Genomic DNA, 15575 nt, shown 5'->3' with positions numbered 1-15575 from the left:
TAGCTGCTACACTCGTATGGCCAAAAATTTTAAATAGTTACCCATATTTATTATTTTTAATCTTATTTGAATCACACGGGCTATTCAAACACTTGACTATTCACGTGGAAATTGGATTTTCGCACACGGAAAAGAGTAGATCTAGAAACTATCAACGTTTCTTGCCATTTCCCCGCTATACACGGCGAAGTATAAGACACGTTGCAATGCACTGCACAAAATCGGCTCACCATGTGCTTAGCCGCATGCGACGCCAACACCACATGGGCTCCAGCCTCGGCGCGTTGACCCATCGACTTTTCCACAGTAGTACCGTACCATCTCCCCGGTCAAAGCGCGGGCTCCATTGACCATTCCGCAGCTCTCCCTTCCCCCACCTCCCCCCCCCCTACCCCATCCCCACCATCCTCGGACTTTCGGAGCATCCCAAGACATCCGGAGCCAAATCGCCAATTCAAAAGGCGCAGAGATTTGCACAGCGGCAGCAGCAGTGCTGCGCGCGCCCGGATTCAGGGGGGGTTCCTCCGTTCGTTCCCTGGCCCCCAGATCCCGCCCGCAGCTGCGGGATTCGCCGCCTGCCGGATCAGGCAGTCGAAGATCCAGGAGCGCATTCGGTCCCCTACCTGGCTACCCCTCATCCGTCCTGCCAGGTTCCCTTCTCGTGGCACTTGATAGTCCTGCTGCACCCACGTGTTCTTGGGCTGATTCTGTGTGGGTGCTTCTTGTCTGGATTTCTCAGGTGGTATTTATTCAGGGCTGGCGCGAGCGGAGGGGTCGAATCTGATGCTCCCAGCTCGCTGAGGATCGCTGCGAGATAAGCTTCTGATTCGGCAGGGAGGCTCTCGAAATGGTGAGGATCTCGCTAGCCTCCCCTCTTTAGATTCAGCGGTCTCGGTTCTTGTCGGCGGTTTCGCTCTCCGGCTGGTGCTTTTTGGCTTTATGAATACGCAAAGCGAGGGAAACACAAAAGTGAGACTGTGACGTGATGGGATGCTCTTCGTGGCTGGGAGCACTAGTGCTTTCTTGTTGGGATTTGCTCAAGTTGGCTTTTAATTAGATGCTGAAGTTGCCTTGTACACTTGGATCGGTGACTCAAGTGCGTTAGAACGTTCTCGGGGTCTTGATTGCTCTTGTTATATGATGCGTATGTTTACTACTGCGGATTGGTAAATCTATATTGTTCTGTTTTGGTTGTCTTTTGTGACATAGGGAACCTTTTGGCTCTGGTTCTTGTTAGATTCACAACTGCATAAATGAAAGCAACAGGGAGATGCTATTGCGACTTGTGAGCCTGCATATAAGGAAACCAATAAAAGAAAAAGGAATAGAAGAACTAACCTCTTGTTTCAGCCTTTTCTTATCTGATTATATTACTACATTTACTAAGATCTACGGTTGACAGCTGTGATTGTTACTTCGCAGATGGAGGAGCAATCAGCTTCATATACCGTGGATGACGCACTCTTGTCATCAGGTTTTGGGAAGTTCCAGATATTAATTCTTTCCTATGCTGGGATCGGCTTGATTGCAGAAGCTATGGAGATGATGCTGTTATCATTTGTTGGTCCATCAGTACAGCTAGAATGGAAGCTTACTTCTCATCAGGAAAGCATGATTACAAGTGTTGTTTTTGTTGGAATGCTGATAGGAGCTTACTCATGGGGTGTGGTTTCAGACAACTATGGAAGGAGGCAGGTCTAATCTTTAATGATGTCATGTACTCCCTCCATCCCAGAATATAGCTACTTTTAGGTTTGTCCTAAGTCAAATTTACCCTTGATAAAAAATATCTCTAAAAATAATTTAGTTCATATAGAAAAGTTTACATGTTATGATAGTTGTTTTCATGATGAATCTGCTAACGTCATTTTAACTTTGTCAATCTTTGATTTTATTTTTCTATTTATAGTTAAAGTTAAAAATGTTTCACTTAGGACAAAACACTAGTTATATTCTGGGACAGAGGGAGTACCTTTTTGCATGAAATTATGCAAGTCCATTTCCTTCCTTGCTGATGTATCATGGAGTTGACAAACTTGTTCCTGATCTTGTTTCTATTGGGCAGTTGTGACTTCCTACTTCCTAGCTATAGCTGATTAACAACTATGTCATGTTTGGAACCAGAATAGGTCCCACATATAGCAACGCTAGTTTCTCTGTTAATTTCCAAAACTACCTTGGAATCATTGCCAAAATGAATGCCATGAATTAATTTGCAGCCAGGTTCAATTCTATTTTCTTTCCAAAACGAGCTCTCTATTTATTGTCGTGAACTAATGATCCCCAAGGTATATTTTTCATTCTAGATCCTAGAATAATTAAGTTTGGAAATGGTCTGTGCTTTTTAAATTTCTTGTGTACATCATACAAGCCCTTACACTTCTTTTTATTTGGATTTTACAGGAGGGGCTTTCTCTTTACTGCCATTGTGACAAGTGGAGCTGGATTTTTGAGTTCTTTCGCTCCTAACTATCTGTCATTAATATCTCTTAGATTCTTAGTTGGTATTGGTTTGGGAGGAGGACCTGTTCTCGGATCTTGGTTCTTGGAGTTTGTTCCTGCACCAAGTAGAGGAACCTGGATGGTGGTATTTTCTGCATTTTGGACTGTTGGGACCATCTTCGAGGCATCTCTTGCATGGGTATAATCCTGATATTTTGAAACTGAGAAGGCTTTTCAAATTTTATAGCAGAGTCAGCAGCAAAATCAGAAGTAAACACTACACATGATAAATCATAACATGATGCTACCGATTCTCATTGTATACACCGGTTTGTTCAGAAATTTATGAACCATTTTGAACAGTTGATCTGCTAATAGTGTTGCTGATTATCATACAAAACAATTAACCTGTAGTGGTGCTGATTATTGTACAATCACTTAACCTGTAGTATTAACTGGTATGCTACGGTCTTACAGGGTTGAAAGAAAATGTACTTGATGTAAGAATAAATTTCAGGAAGAATAGCAGTCTGGAACATCACTTTTGAAAGGAACTTCAGTTGTTAGGGTATAGAATCATAAGTTTTATGACAATTTACTTTGCCTTTTTGCTTACTAAATCTTTGAAGCATTGTTTATATTCGTAATTATTTGTCTGCGACACGTATAAAATTTTTTTGGTGACTCTGGTATGAACATCTATAATATACTATCCTGATCTGGCAAGGTTGTTGCTCATAATCAGAGTGAAATACACTCTTGCAGTAAAAATGGACATGCATTAGACTAGAAGATTCCACTGTGTTATGGCTAATTTTTCATTTTCACCATGCTAATGGCAGATGGTTATGCCCAAGTTTGGCTGGAGGTGGTTGTTAGCACTATCATCTGTTCCATCTTTCCTCCTGCTCCTATTTTATGCCATTACGCCAGAGTCACCAAGGTTCCTATGCATGAAAGGCAGAACAACCGAGGCTGTGGATGTATTGGAGAAAATGGCAAGACTAAACAATGTGCCTTTACCTTCAGGCAAGCTTGTTTCTGACAAAAATATCGAGCTAGATGAAGTTTCAGTATCTTCGGAGTCCACAACACTTCTGGATGGTGCTGAAGAAAGTTACAACATAGATAAAGATGAAGGTTCTGATTTTGGAGGTTTTAAGTCCGTTGGCAAGCTACTTTCGCCAAAACTGATCAGAGCAACCCTACTTCTGTGGATGGCCTTCTTTGGAAATGCATTTGCCTATTATGGGATTGTTCTTCTGACATCAGAGCTAAGTAATGGAAATAGGATATGTGCGAAAGAGGAGGTTGAATCAGTACATTCAAATAACGCAAGCTTATATAAGAATGTTTTCATATCTAGTTTTGCAGGTTGGTTACTACTGTGCACAATATGATTAGAATAACTATCTTCAGAAGTATGTGATCATATAGATGACCAATGCTACCGTGTTTTATTGAAACAGAGATCCCGGGATCAATTCTGTCGGCCATGGTTGTGGATCGATTTGGCCGGAGGCTTTCCATGGCGTCCATGCTCTTCACTAGCTGTGTTTTCTTGTTCCCACTAGTGTTCTCCCGGACAGATATAATAACAAGAATCTCCCTGTTTGGTGCCCGGCTCTGTATCGCTGCCAGCTTCACCATTGTATACATATACGCTCCAGAGGTCAGTGAGGTTCTTCTGCAAACATCACGTCATTCTCCTCGTCCCTTGGCGATACCGAGTAATCTGTGCCTGTGCTAACATTTGGTGGCTTGCCTTGGTTCATTGTTCAGATTTACCCGACCTCGGTGAGGACAACGGGCATCGGTATCGCGAGCTCGGTGGGCAGGATCGGGGGCATCCTCTGCCCACTGGTCGCGGTCGCCCTGGTGCACAGCTGCCACCAGACGACAGCGATCATCCTCTTCGAGATTGTAGTCTTCTCCTCCGGCCTGGCCGTCGCATTCTTCCCCTTCGAGACGAAGGGGTGTAGACTCAACGACACCGAGGTCGATATGAACTGATCACACGATTTGTTGTACTGTGAGAAACATTTTATTTTTTGCGGCGAGAACATGGGATTCCTTACCTGATTGATCGAGCGATTTTTATACGATGTACACGACACGACACGACTGATGTTTTGCCATCGGAAATAAATAAATCTGCCGACGAGATGCTTTTATCTCGTTGACTTGTTACAACGGCGATGGTTCTCACGCAATGTTGAGTTGGCGCTCTTGCGCCAGCGCGCGATGGGAGGAGCGGGGGCCCACCGGCCACGTGCTGCTGCTGCCGTCCGTTTTTTCTCTTACTAGCATGCTCGTGCGAAACCCCGATGTTATTGCATCTATACATGGTGTATCGCCCCAGGTGTAGGGGAGCTTGGCCCCAACACTTCTTCTCAACGTATCCCCCCCCCCCTCGAGTGTGTCCTTTCCGGCTTTCCCCCATCATTTACCACCTGTGCAAGAAGAGAGCATTGCCGCGGGCAGCCTCCCTCGCACCCTGAGCTCAAGCCCACGGAAAAACCTGCCACTTACAAACTCTTTACCCTCCGAGGCTAGAGCAACGGGCGCACGCCACTGACACCTGGCAAGTTCCTTGTCCGGGGAGCGTCCTCTTACGCTGGCCTCAGCATGGATGAGATGGCCGTTTGGTACTAATACAAGCTTTACATTTAAGAAGAAACGGATGGTAAATCTCTCGGTCCGGCTCCGTCGTGTTGCTGTGCGCGTTCTGGAAAACCAAAAGGGGCATGGGTTGCCTCACGAGACGCTCATGGGCTTATTCGGGCCTATGAAATAGCAAAATGTAATAAGTCCGATCGGTCATCTCGTTGGCTAGATCGAGCTCTGAAGAAACATACGACACGACGACATCTGAAAGACTGAAACTGATCGATTGCGCGCAAGCTTGCTCATCCGCCATGCATGCAACTCTAACGGGCTAACGGCTAACGCGCCGCGGCCGCCTCGCCTACTAGGAGTGAGGAGGCAGAAAGCGATAGGGAAGGGTAAGGTGCATCCGTCGCCGTCGCTGCCGGCGGCGGCGGCGGGAGGAGATTCAGACCAAAGCACTACACCATAATCTGACAGAAGACCTTAATGTACCACCAGATAAACACGCATCAGTAGCACATTAGTAAGAAAACCACAACTCAGAGCATACATCCATGGCCCTCAAAGCAAGAATAGTACTTAGAAGAATCTTCAAGCAGACGGCTTCACATGTAGCTAGCACTAAACTACACTCCACAAATATAGCAATTATAAAACCCACATTCTGAATTTCCTTGAAATGATCCTTTCAATTGAGCTGACTATTTGATAATGATAGAACAACAAGCCACCTTCATGAGTATGTCAATAGTACTGAATCAAAATCCTGCTCTAACAGCCAAATAAAGCATCGCCATGTCAACCATGAATCCATGATTCATACAATGCATGGATCTGTATACACCTCACAACCAGCATCAAATAATCCGACCAATACTGCTTGCTGAAATTAACAGCAAATTGACACCATATACTTGTAAATTCCAAACACACCTAAGCAACCATATCTTATCATAACTAAACCTTCTGATGAGACTGACTACCATGAGAGGAACATGCCCAATGCAAAAACCGCAGAATTCTGAGCACTCCACTTGCCTCCATATTCCAATAACAAGTATCAGGTACAGTTTCCATCACAAAAATTAGGCGTACGAACAAATTATCCTGAACAGACCAATCATCGTGCAAACCAGAGATAGATCGAGACCAAACCCTTCAGATTATCCTGTTTCGGCCAAGCCCGGATGCTTCGGGTGCTACACGGCCTATTGGTCCTGTTGGGATGGGTCCCTGGAAGGCGACCGTGAGGCCATCCACCGCGCCATCGAGGCCTTCAAGGAGCACCTAGCGAAAGAAGAGATAGAGCATGCTGGCGGCGGCATGGGGGAGGCGGGGCTCGCCGTGGCCGTAAGAAGCGCGCCGCCAAGGAGAAGGCCATCAAGGGGAAGGGGAAGGGCAAGAGCAAGGAGGTTGCCGTCGACCCCCTCCCCCTCCCGCCGCCACCGCCGGCGGCGGCTACGGCTTCCCCTGCTTCGGAGGAGGCCCCGAAGGTAGAGGATGGCGTGGAGTACCCCACCGCGGAGGAGGAGAAGGAGCATGAGCCGGAGGATGCTGCTGCTAGCGAGGAGGAGAAGCGGCGGCGCTGTTGAGGCGGCGTGCTAGCCGACCTCGCCGAGGCCGCGCGCAGGGGCAGCGCGGGGCAGCGGCGGGGCGCCCTGCTCTAGCTGCCGCCCGCGCCCAACCCCCTCCTTTGCCTCTGAAAGGAGAAGCTTTTTCCCCTCTAACCCCCTCCTTCCCTCCTTTTTCCACCCGAGCCCCTCCGTTCAGCATTTGGACTACAGGTTGATTATCAAAAAGTTGAGGGACTTTTTTACAAAATGACCACGACGGTCGGAAGAAACAACCACTCTTTTATATTAAGTATAGATATAGATTCTTTGTTTCCTTTCCAATTATTTTTTCAATGCAATTTCTAATAAGTAAATACTAGCATAATGCCCGTGCGTTGCTGCGGTAAAAGATCAATTGTGTTTTTTAAACTAATGATATTTTTTATTTCCATCACTAAATTTTTATTCCACTTATTAGATGTCTACACATTTACATTGCTAACAGTTTGTACATTCTAGCTACACAGGTCAACACAATGCCGACCTTTGGGTGGTTTGAACCTGCATGGATTAAAAGTTGTAGATTATTGACTTGGATGCCACTATTTTCTAGTATTCACTTGACAAACTTAATATGACATACCAATTGTTCTTGAGCCTTTTGTAGTGCCCTTGTGAGATAATCCTCTGCCTCACCAAACTTCCTGGATTAAGAGGAAAATGCAAGCCTCCATAAAAGGGTAGATATTAAGAAATAGTTATTCAAAAGAACAACATTAGATGATCTGAAAGTTTGTATCAAATTTCGGGGTGAATCTAAAAATTTAACCAAAGCACAACCGTAAAGATTACTCTAATTTTTACCCAGAGTGAGATAAAAGTTGGCTATATGAGCATGTGGTCCCAATAGAAACCTCCTCAGGAACCATGTTTCCAGCTGCTAAAAGGTTTCCAGACATATCTTCCATGCGCGCTTCCTCAAGAACACTCTGATACACTTGTGTTGCCATTGGAAAATCCCCAACACAATGCAAATATTCACTGTATGAAAAGGCAGCACTTTCTGAGGAAAGAACATCAATAGGCATGTATCCACTTATTGAAGAAAAAAATGTGAATGATCAGTTTCAAAGATGGTTATACCTGTTTGGTGTTTGCCTCCAGCGAAATCTTTGCACCCATCAGTGAACAGCTGGGCTGCTGATAAAGAGCAAATTTAGATGAAATTCTATTATCAGTCTTTATTCCCTATTAAGCTAACAATAACTGGGACATCAAAACACCTGATTCTGTTTCTCCATTCAGAAGTGCAATAAGTCCTTTGATAGCATTAACCCGAAATTTAAGATGATCCTGATCAGACCACTGGCTGTCATCTTTGATCGACAGATCAACTGAATCATTAGGGGACACTGTACACAGACACATGTAATTTTCCTCAAATGACTCAATCTCCTCAATGGGGGAAGAGGGTTAGGGTAAATCAAGGATACAATTAGAGCTGTTATATCATCAGCAACTCAACTTAATTATACCACATGCAATGGGGAGATCTAATTGGAAAGGTAAATCAAGGATCAAGTTCGGATTGCTATATAGTAGTCAGTAACTCAACCTCATTATGCCACATGAAAATTGAACAGTAGTTATCACCATAGTTATTGTTCATGTTATGTAGTCCTCTTGTTAAAGCCAAACATCTATAAAGCATATGAATTTCTTCACTCATGTATCATCTGCCAATAGGCAGCTACTTTGCAAACCAGAACACAAGTCCACTCTAAATCCTCCTGTTCATTTCACAACGTGTGCTGTACCTGAAACCCTACCTAAATGACACAGGTATGCAAAACTCTAGACAAGAAACAGAGATAAGCCTGTAATTAGCAGTGCAGACAAGAAGCCCAATTAACCCAAACCAACGGGCGAGCCCACCACATTGCAGGTCAGGGGAACTTGTAAGAAATTTGTTCAGATTAAAGCTCTACTAACTGCCGAATCCACCACATTGCAGGGTCAAGGGGAACTTGTAAGTTTAAAATTAAAGCTTCGGGTTGCAGAAATGAGTAGCGCAGCGCGTCATACACTCATACCTCCGGTAGAGTAGCGTGGACATGGCGGAGCATGAGCAGCCTCACGGCCTTAGCACTTCCCTCACCGCCGCCCTGCAGGTTAGAGGCCCCCTGCTCCAATATCCGCATCGCCTCCTCTGGCACACCAGCAGCAACAGTTCGCGCAAACAAGCGAATCCTCAAAATCCTAATGCGAATCAGCACGAAGGGGAGCACGAAGGGGAGCGGAGCGAGCGGGAAACTGGCGAGCTTCGGTGAACGGTGCCACCAAGGGCGTAACAGACCATCTCCGCGGCCACCCTTTCGGGCTGCGTATCACCGGCGGCAGTGGTGGCGGCGAACTGGTGGGGGCCACGCAGCTTCGGGGCGACAAGCGCCCTTGCGAGGGCCGATCGGATTGAGCTCATCGCCGTGGCTGCGCCTGCACCTGTGGAGAGCGGGACTCCCAGGTCACGGTGGAGCCGCGGATCGAAAATAGGGGAGACAGCGACGTGGCGCATAGCGGGTGGCCCCCGGCGCGCGATATGGAGCAGCCAGCGGCGGCGGCGAGAGAGCCACGTGGGCCACGTGAGCTGCTCCTCTTCGTCCTCCTCTGACCGCTCCTCAGGGTCCAGCAGGCCGGCCGTGAGGTCCAGCGCGAGCGGCGAGCTGTGACGGCGGCGCCTGCCACCGGCGAGGGCGCCTGCGGCGACGGAGGTCCGGTGAGGGAGCGGGGCGCAGGGAGAGCCGCGGGCCACGCGAGCTGCTCCTCTTCGTCCTCCTCCGACCGCTCCTTGGGGTCTAGCAGGCCGGCCGCGAGGTCCAGCGCTGGTGGGGGCAAGCTGTGATGGCGGCGCCTCCCCCGGCGAGGCCGCCCGCGGCGACGGAGGTCCGGCCGGGGAGCTGGGCGCGGGGAGGGCCAGGGCGCGCAGGGAGGTGTGCGGCGGCCCGCGCCCAATCTCCCTTCCCTTTCTGTTTTAGAAGCTTTTTCTCCTTAACCTCCTCCCTTCCCTCTTTTTTCCACCCGAGCTCCCCTCTCTTCAAAATTTGGACTGCAGGTTGATTGCTAAAAAGTTGAGGAGTATTTTTGCAAAATGACCATGACGGTTGGAAGAAACTCTCCTCAAAATTTGGACTGCAGGTTGATTACTAAAAAGTTGAGGAGCTTTCTTGCAAAATGACCACGACGATTGGAAGGTATAGATCATTTTGCGTATAAATTATATGCATAAGTTGCTTAATAACATTTTCGTAAAAGTTACGTTATGTGTATAAGCTGTGTTACAAATTTTATCACATAAGTTGTTATTAGGGAAAAGTTATACATACAAATCGTGTGTATAAGTTATAAATTACCAAAAATGAAAGTCGATGTTATTATTTTAAAAGTTGTATGCATGAGTTATGTATGCTATCAAAGTTGTGCTAGAAAATTCTCTCGTAAAAAATTGTTAGTACAAAATTATACGTCAAAGTTATGTGTATAAGTTATAATATTCCAAAAATGGAAAGTTGTGGGATTTAAATTTTTTCAAAAATGAAAAGTTCGGGGAAGGTGGGGAGTTGTCAAAATTCGATGGCTGGAAGCCATCGCAGCGCGCTGCTTGCTGGTGACAAATGGTCGTTACAACGACAAGATGCATTCGTCACCAACAATACCTTCCTGCCCACGTAGCGACAACATCGTTACTCAAGAATTAGCGTTCTAGCGTAAGCTTCGCATTGACGATTTCCTCAAAAAATGAGTATTACCCCGTCTCAAATTGTAGGTAGTTTTGGTTTTTTTAATTCAAAGTTTAAAGTATGCATATTATTTGACAATGGTTTTTGCATATAATATTCAAAACTATAATTTACATAAGTAGCTTACATAAGTAGCACCATCTGAATAATTACTAGCCCATGTAATATGCCTACTAATATCATATCTAGCAACATCAACATGAGAATTTGTGGTAGTTGCAAAATAATTATTAGACATGGGTAATGTATTTGCAAATTATACCTTGTGCTCATTGTAACTAAACTGATGCGAAGTATATGGATAGCCCACCATAACAGGTCTTGATGCTTCTGGTCTTGTGATAAATAAATTCAAATATTCTTGATATCCGAGCAACTAATGACAATTACTTTGCTTCTATTTTAATCTTTAATATGCACGAGCAAGCAAAATACAATGCAATCATCTTGAGCAGCCTGACGCAAAGTCACAAGTGTAGTTGCAATCAGTCCAAAAAGACCAGATGCAACTATAGCAGCGAATCAAAATAGTAGATCAATTAGGTATATGGCTAGGGTTTCATAGATCGATTTGAGCAACCAGATCTTTCCTCCCCAGCAAAGTCGCCAAAATGTGTTGATGCAAATTTAGGATCATCACACGAAAACACTAGAATGTGCGGGTTGCGAATAGACCAAACGGCAGTATGCTGCCCAAACCGGTCAGACCGGTCCAGCAATCTGGTTAGACCGGTTTCCTAGGATTTAGCCCGAGTCAATTGTTCAAGAGGATAACTACCATGCTTACGTGATGGAGGATGGCTAGGTTTACAAGCAAACTAGAAAAGGGATAACCAATGCACTTACGTGGCGAAAGACAACTAGTTTACGAGCAAACTAGCAAAGGCCGTTGAAGCTCTCGTCCGGGAGGGACCCCGTCAAGGCATGGACATCACCAACGTGCCCTAAGTCGACCAGCAAGCCTAGGACATCATCTCTTGTCGTGGAGATTAGTAGACGAACAGCATGAAGGTTGAAAGAGGATTAGGGTTTAGGAGATAAAACTAAATAGTAGATTGATTCGATTGGGTTGCCCTCAATCGGCCGTGACTCTTTATATTTATAGTGTGAGGAGGTCTTGCCCCAGTAGGAGTCGAAGGTTACACAAATCCCGAGTCAAAATACAACTCCTAACTCAGATTAAACTGGTCAAACCGCCCATCCAAACCGGTGTGACCGGTCTGCACAGGGCTGAATCTTGCCGGTGCCATAATTCTCTCATCCGGACTCCAAATTGGACATTCTACATATGAATTTCAATCGTCTCGACGAGATCTACACAATGGTGAAGTCTAATACTACAAGAAGACTAGATATTAACGATGAGATATGTGGTCGTTAAAAGTGTAGATGTGGTTGTTAAAGGCTCAGTCGTTAATACTATTAACGACCACATACAATTTCCGGTTATTAACTTTCAACGACCGGCCAATATGTGGTCGTTATTACTAGATTATTAACAACCACATTTTTAGTAATAACGATCGTATTTGTTTCGTTAATATTATAACAACACCTGCTATGAGGTACTAACAACCAAAATTTTAGTAATAACAACCACATTTGTTGTCGTTAATAATATTTCACTACGCTCTATCGAGCATTAACAACCAGTTTTACAACATGAACAATTACATATACTATGTAAAATCATTGATGTGCCTGCTTCTTCGGAGGGGTGGCCACGCATAACAGCAATTACTTTTTATTTATTCAAACTCAATGTTTCATGACCTTCTTTAAGAAGCCAGTACACCAATTACAATGGCTTATTTTTACTAGCCAAACAAATTTTATTACATTATATATGGAAGCATCCAATGGCAAAAAAAACTTTTTGGCACCTTCATATTGACGCCCTTTCCTCAGAAACAGTTTCCAATGATGCTTCTACTATTCTTCATCTTGAGCCCTGGAATACACAAAGTTTGTGTACGTAAGAAAATGAACTGACAGTATTTTTTTTCGAACCCCACCTACAATGCTCCAATTGTCCTTTTATTTGAAACAGTAAAATATGATCATGTTCTAATCTGAGAATGATCATCATTCCAAGAATAATTGTAAATTTCCATTTGCAACAGCAAGTTACAAGACCAGTAATGAGCTTTATTACAAAGAAACAGTGTCGCACTTCACCTTTTTCAGTTCTTGAAGCCTTAATTTGCATCCATTACTGAATGAGAAGTGACAGGCCTCCAATCATGGAAAAAGCAGCGCTACGTCAAGGATAAGTTGCTCTGGGAAAATGTATTTGAAGAAACATAACTAGTCTGCTTTTCTCTCTCTTGAAAGCTCACTGACATCCATAACATTGAAAAGGCAGAAGTTAATTTACAAGTGAAGGTGAGCTGAAACTTTGCCGTGCCTTGTTGTTCTGTTTTATTTATCTTCTTAAACCTGAACAAAGATAGTACAAAGTGAGCAAAAGGAAGACAAGAATAAAAACAAACTGCTATGTAAACTTCCACACACACACGTAAATGAGTACACCAAATAACTTCAGGCTGATACAATATATGAATCTTTATTAAGTATATTCAGGTACACTAATTCCAAATAATCAAAATTACCATCTAGATGTAGAAGAGAAAAAGGTGCACACTTAATTCATTAATCCTCAAGATCTGGTGGGTCCACATTTCGATCTACAGGAAAGTATATCAAATCTTCCGTTCAACTAATTTTCTATGTCAGCAAAATCCAAGAAAGTTTATCTGGAAGAATACTGATTACCATGGTACCGTCCAGAAAACAAGGTGTTGTGCCATCGATCAACATCGCAACTCCACGCCCAGCACAAGAGAGGTCATCGCCGCCCCCTCTTCTGATGTGCTTGTGTTGCCGCATGCACGACACCGAGGCTGACGATGTGCTTGTGCCGTTGTGCTGCCGGCCGAAGCTGCCAATTTGTTCCCCGCAATGGGAGTGACAGCCAAATCAAGGTTGCAACCTTTGTAGGTATATGAATTCTGGCGCAGTGGTGAGGAGGCTAAAAGAGTATCTCCGGCGCGGTGAATGCACCGAGCGGATCTGCGAATGATGCTCTGTCAGCCTGCGGTGGGATGGCAGCTCCGATGACAAGCACAGCAGCATAGGGATTAGCAGCAAGAGGGAGATGGAACCGCTATTGTTGTGTGGGACGATATGGATCAGGCAGCGATTGTGTAGAGGAGCTGCTAGGATGGACAGGCTTACGGGGAAGGATCGGGAGAATATTAGGAACCGGCGGCGTACTACGGTGCTAATAGATGTATTTTCTTGTTAGTCCAGGGCAACCACCCTAAAACAACGACAACATATAGGCAAAATTAGTGACCGCCAGTTTTTTGGCCGTCGGCAACCACCCCAAAACAACGACGACATATAGGCAAAATTAGTGACCGCCAGTTTTTTGGCCGTAGGTTCCTGCCATTTGCTACCGTGACAACTAAAAAACAGGATCGACAACCATAGTCTGTGTGCGGTCGTTAATGTCTGGTCGCTAGAGCTTAAGATTCTATTAGTGAGATATTTGATAATGTTTGTAAAACCGGTCTGACCGGTTTGCCTAGATTCAGATAGCAAACTCCTATAATGCCAATTTTGATCTCGAACACGATTGAATCTAGTACGAGCATTTACAAAAAATGGCAGGTAAAACAGTTCAGAAGGCGCCACGCGATGATCTACAGGGAAGGAGGTCCCTCGGGATATCGATGCATTTGCAAAAAAATGGCAGGTAAAACAGTTCAGAAGGCGCCACGTGATGATCTGTAGGGAAGGAGGTCCATCGGGATATCGATTCATTTGCAAAAAATGGCAGGTAAAACAGTTCAGAAGGCGCCACGTGATGATCTGTAGGGAAGGAGGTCCATCGGGATATCGATTCATTTGCAAAAAAATGGCAGGTAAAACAGTTCTGAAGGCGCCACGCGATGATATGTAGGGAAGGAAGTCCATCGGGATATCGATGGCGGCGCAGGTTACCAGCCGACAGTTCATTTCCTTTCACAGAAGGGACCCTCGTCAGTTCCTTTCTTGTGTTTTCCTAGAAAAGTAGAAAGGTTTCCATGAACTCCCCCTCCCGGCGATCGCCACCCTCTCTCATCTCATGTATAAATACAAACACGTACCTGCGCCATGACAAGCACAGCAGACGCCCGTCGACCATCAGAGCTTCGATCGAGCAGCTAGCGCGCGGGGGCATCGGCGATGGCGTTCATCATCCTCTCCATGGACGTGAGCGGTGGCGCCTCGAGGATCCGCAGGGCCATCAATGACGTGGCTGGTACGCGCGAGCTCCTTATTATCTGTTATCAGTCATTGAATAATAATGTCGAGTTCCTGCACGTCGATTTGACCCCCGTGCGATCTCTCTCGTCCTCGCATGCGTTGGCAGGGGTCGAGAACGTGGATGTCTACCCGGACACCGGCCGGGTGGTGGTGACCGGCTGGGCCGACGCCGAGGAGGTCGTGACTGCGCTCGAGAAGAGGCTGAGGGTCACCGTCACCATTGTCAACAGGCACGAGCCGGCGCTGGAGTTTTCATCCGACGAGGACGACAGCGACGACGAGTCTTCCTCGTCTTCGGATGACTATTATTATGAGCAGGGACAGCCGGCCAATCTCGAGGACTGGTGGCCCTGGAACCCGACCGGCGAGTGGCACGGCATGGGCCTCCCGGCTATCAGGACCCGGGAGCCGTGGGCGGCGGACCAGCCCGTCCCGGACCCGTCCTCGTGGTTCTTCAACTTGAACCTGGGAAACAACAGCGAGGATGATGACTAGGGAACGGAGGAAACGTACGTGTGTTGCAGCAGTGAGCAAGCGTCGTCGTCGCCTGGATTTTGTTTAGAGCAAGCTGGAGTGGCATTAGCTATAGGAGGTCTTCCGAATAAGTAGAGCCACGTACAACGACAATATTAGGGTTTGGCGTTTGCATTGTAGTAGCTTTAGCTGGAGCGTCAGTTAGTGTGGCTATCTCATCTGTTAATCTCTCGACTCTCAACTATATATGCGTCCGTTGGGTTTAATAATTAGCTTGAGTTATATATTTTTCCTATGTGATTTTCGTGTCAGTTGCTTTTGCTTCTGGGTTGCTAAGGTGTTGAGATTTGTGCTAAAGTTCTAATCAGCAAAGGAGAATTAAAAACAA

At 45.6% G+C, this 15575-nt stretch overlaps 2 protein-coding genes across 4 annotated transcripts; one reads left to right on the top strand and one right to left on the bottom strand.

Annotated features, from left to right (window-relative positions):
* The first annotated feature begins 383 nt into the window (after nucleotides 1–383).
* On the top strand, nucleotides 384–4635 carry LOC117839419 (organic cation/carnitine transporter 7). 2 transcript variants are annotated; one of them, XM_034719749.2, is made up of 7 exons: nucleotides 384–650; nucleotides 740–850; nucleotides 1423–1691; nucleotides 2404–2641; nucleotides 3285–3816; nucleotides 3912–4114; nucleotides 4225–4635. In XM_034719749.2, the coding sequence occupies exons 2-7, from the start codon at nucleotides 848–850 to the stop codon at nucleotides 4453–4455; spliced, it is 1476 nt and encodes a 491-aa protein (XP_034575640.1). In that variant the 5' UTR covers nucleotides 384–650; nucleotides 740–847; the 3' UTR covers nucleotides 4456–4635. The 2 variants fall into 2 exon arrangements, with proteins under 2 accessions (XP_034575640.1, XP_034575642.1); XM_034719751.1 differs by lacking the exons at nucleotides 384–650; nucleotides 740–850 and having other exon boundaries at nucleotides 1548–1695.
* Nucleotides 3974–8683, bottom strand: LOC117839421 (uncharacterized). Of its 2 annotated transcripts, none has more exons than XM_072290785.1 (5): nucleotides 7889–8683; nucleotides 7749–7805; nucleotides 7470–7668; nucleotides 7249–7309; nucleotides 3974–7166 (listed from the first exon to the last, which is right to left on the bottom strand). In XM_072290785.1, exons 1-5 carry the CDS (start codon nucleotides 8031–8033, stop codon nucleotides 7134–7136), a joined length of 495 nt encoding a protein of 164 aa, XP_072146886.1. In that variant the 5' UTR covers nucleotides 8034–8683; the 3' UTR covers nucleotides 3974–7133. The 2 variants fall into 2 exon arrangements, with proteins under 2 accessions (XP_072146886.1, XP_072146887.1); XM_072290786.1 differs by having other exon boundaries at nucleotides 7749–7802.
* Nucleotides 8684–15575: the final 6892 nt, after the last annotated feature.

This window comes from Setaria viridis, chromosome 9 (assembly GCF_005286985.2).
Source record: "Setaria viridis chromosome 9, Setaria_viridis_v4.0, whole genome shotgun sequence".
Taxonomy (NCBI): Eukaryota; Viridiplantae; Streptophyta; class Magnoliopsida; order Poales; family Poaceae; genus Setaria; species Setaria viridis.
This window is presented reverse-complemented; position numbering and strand designations above follow the sequence as displayed.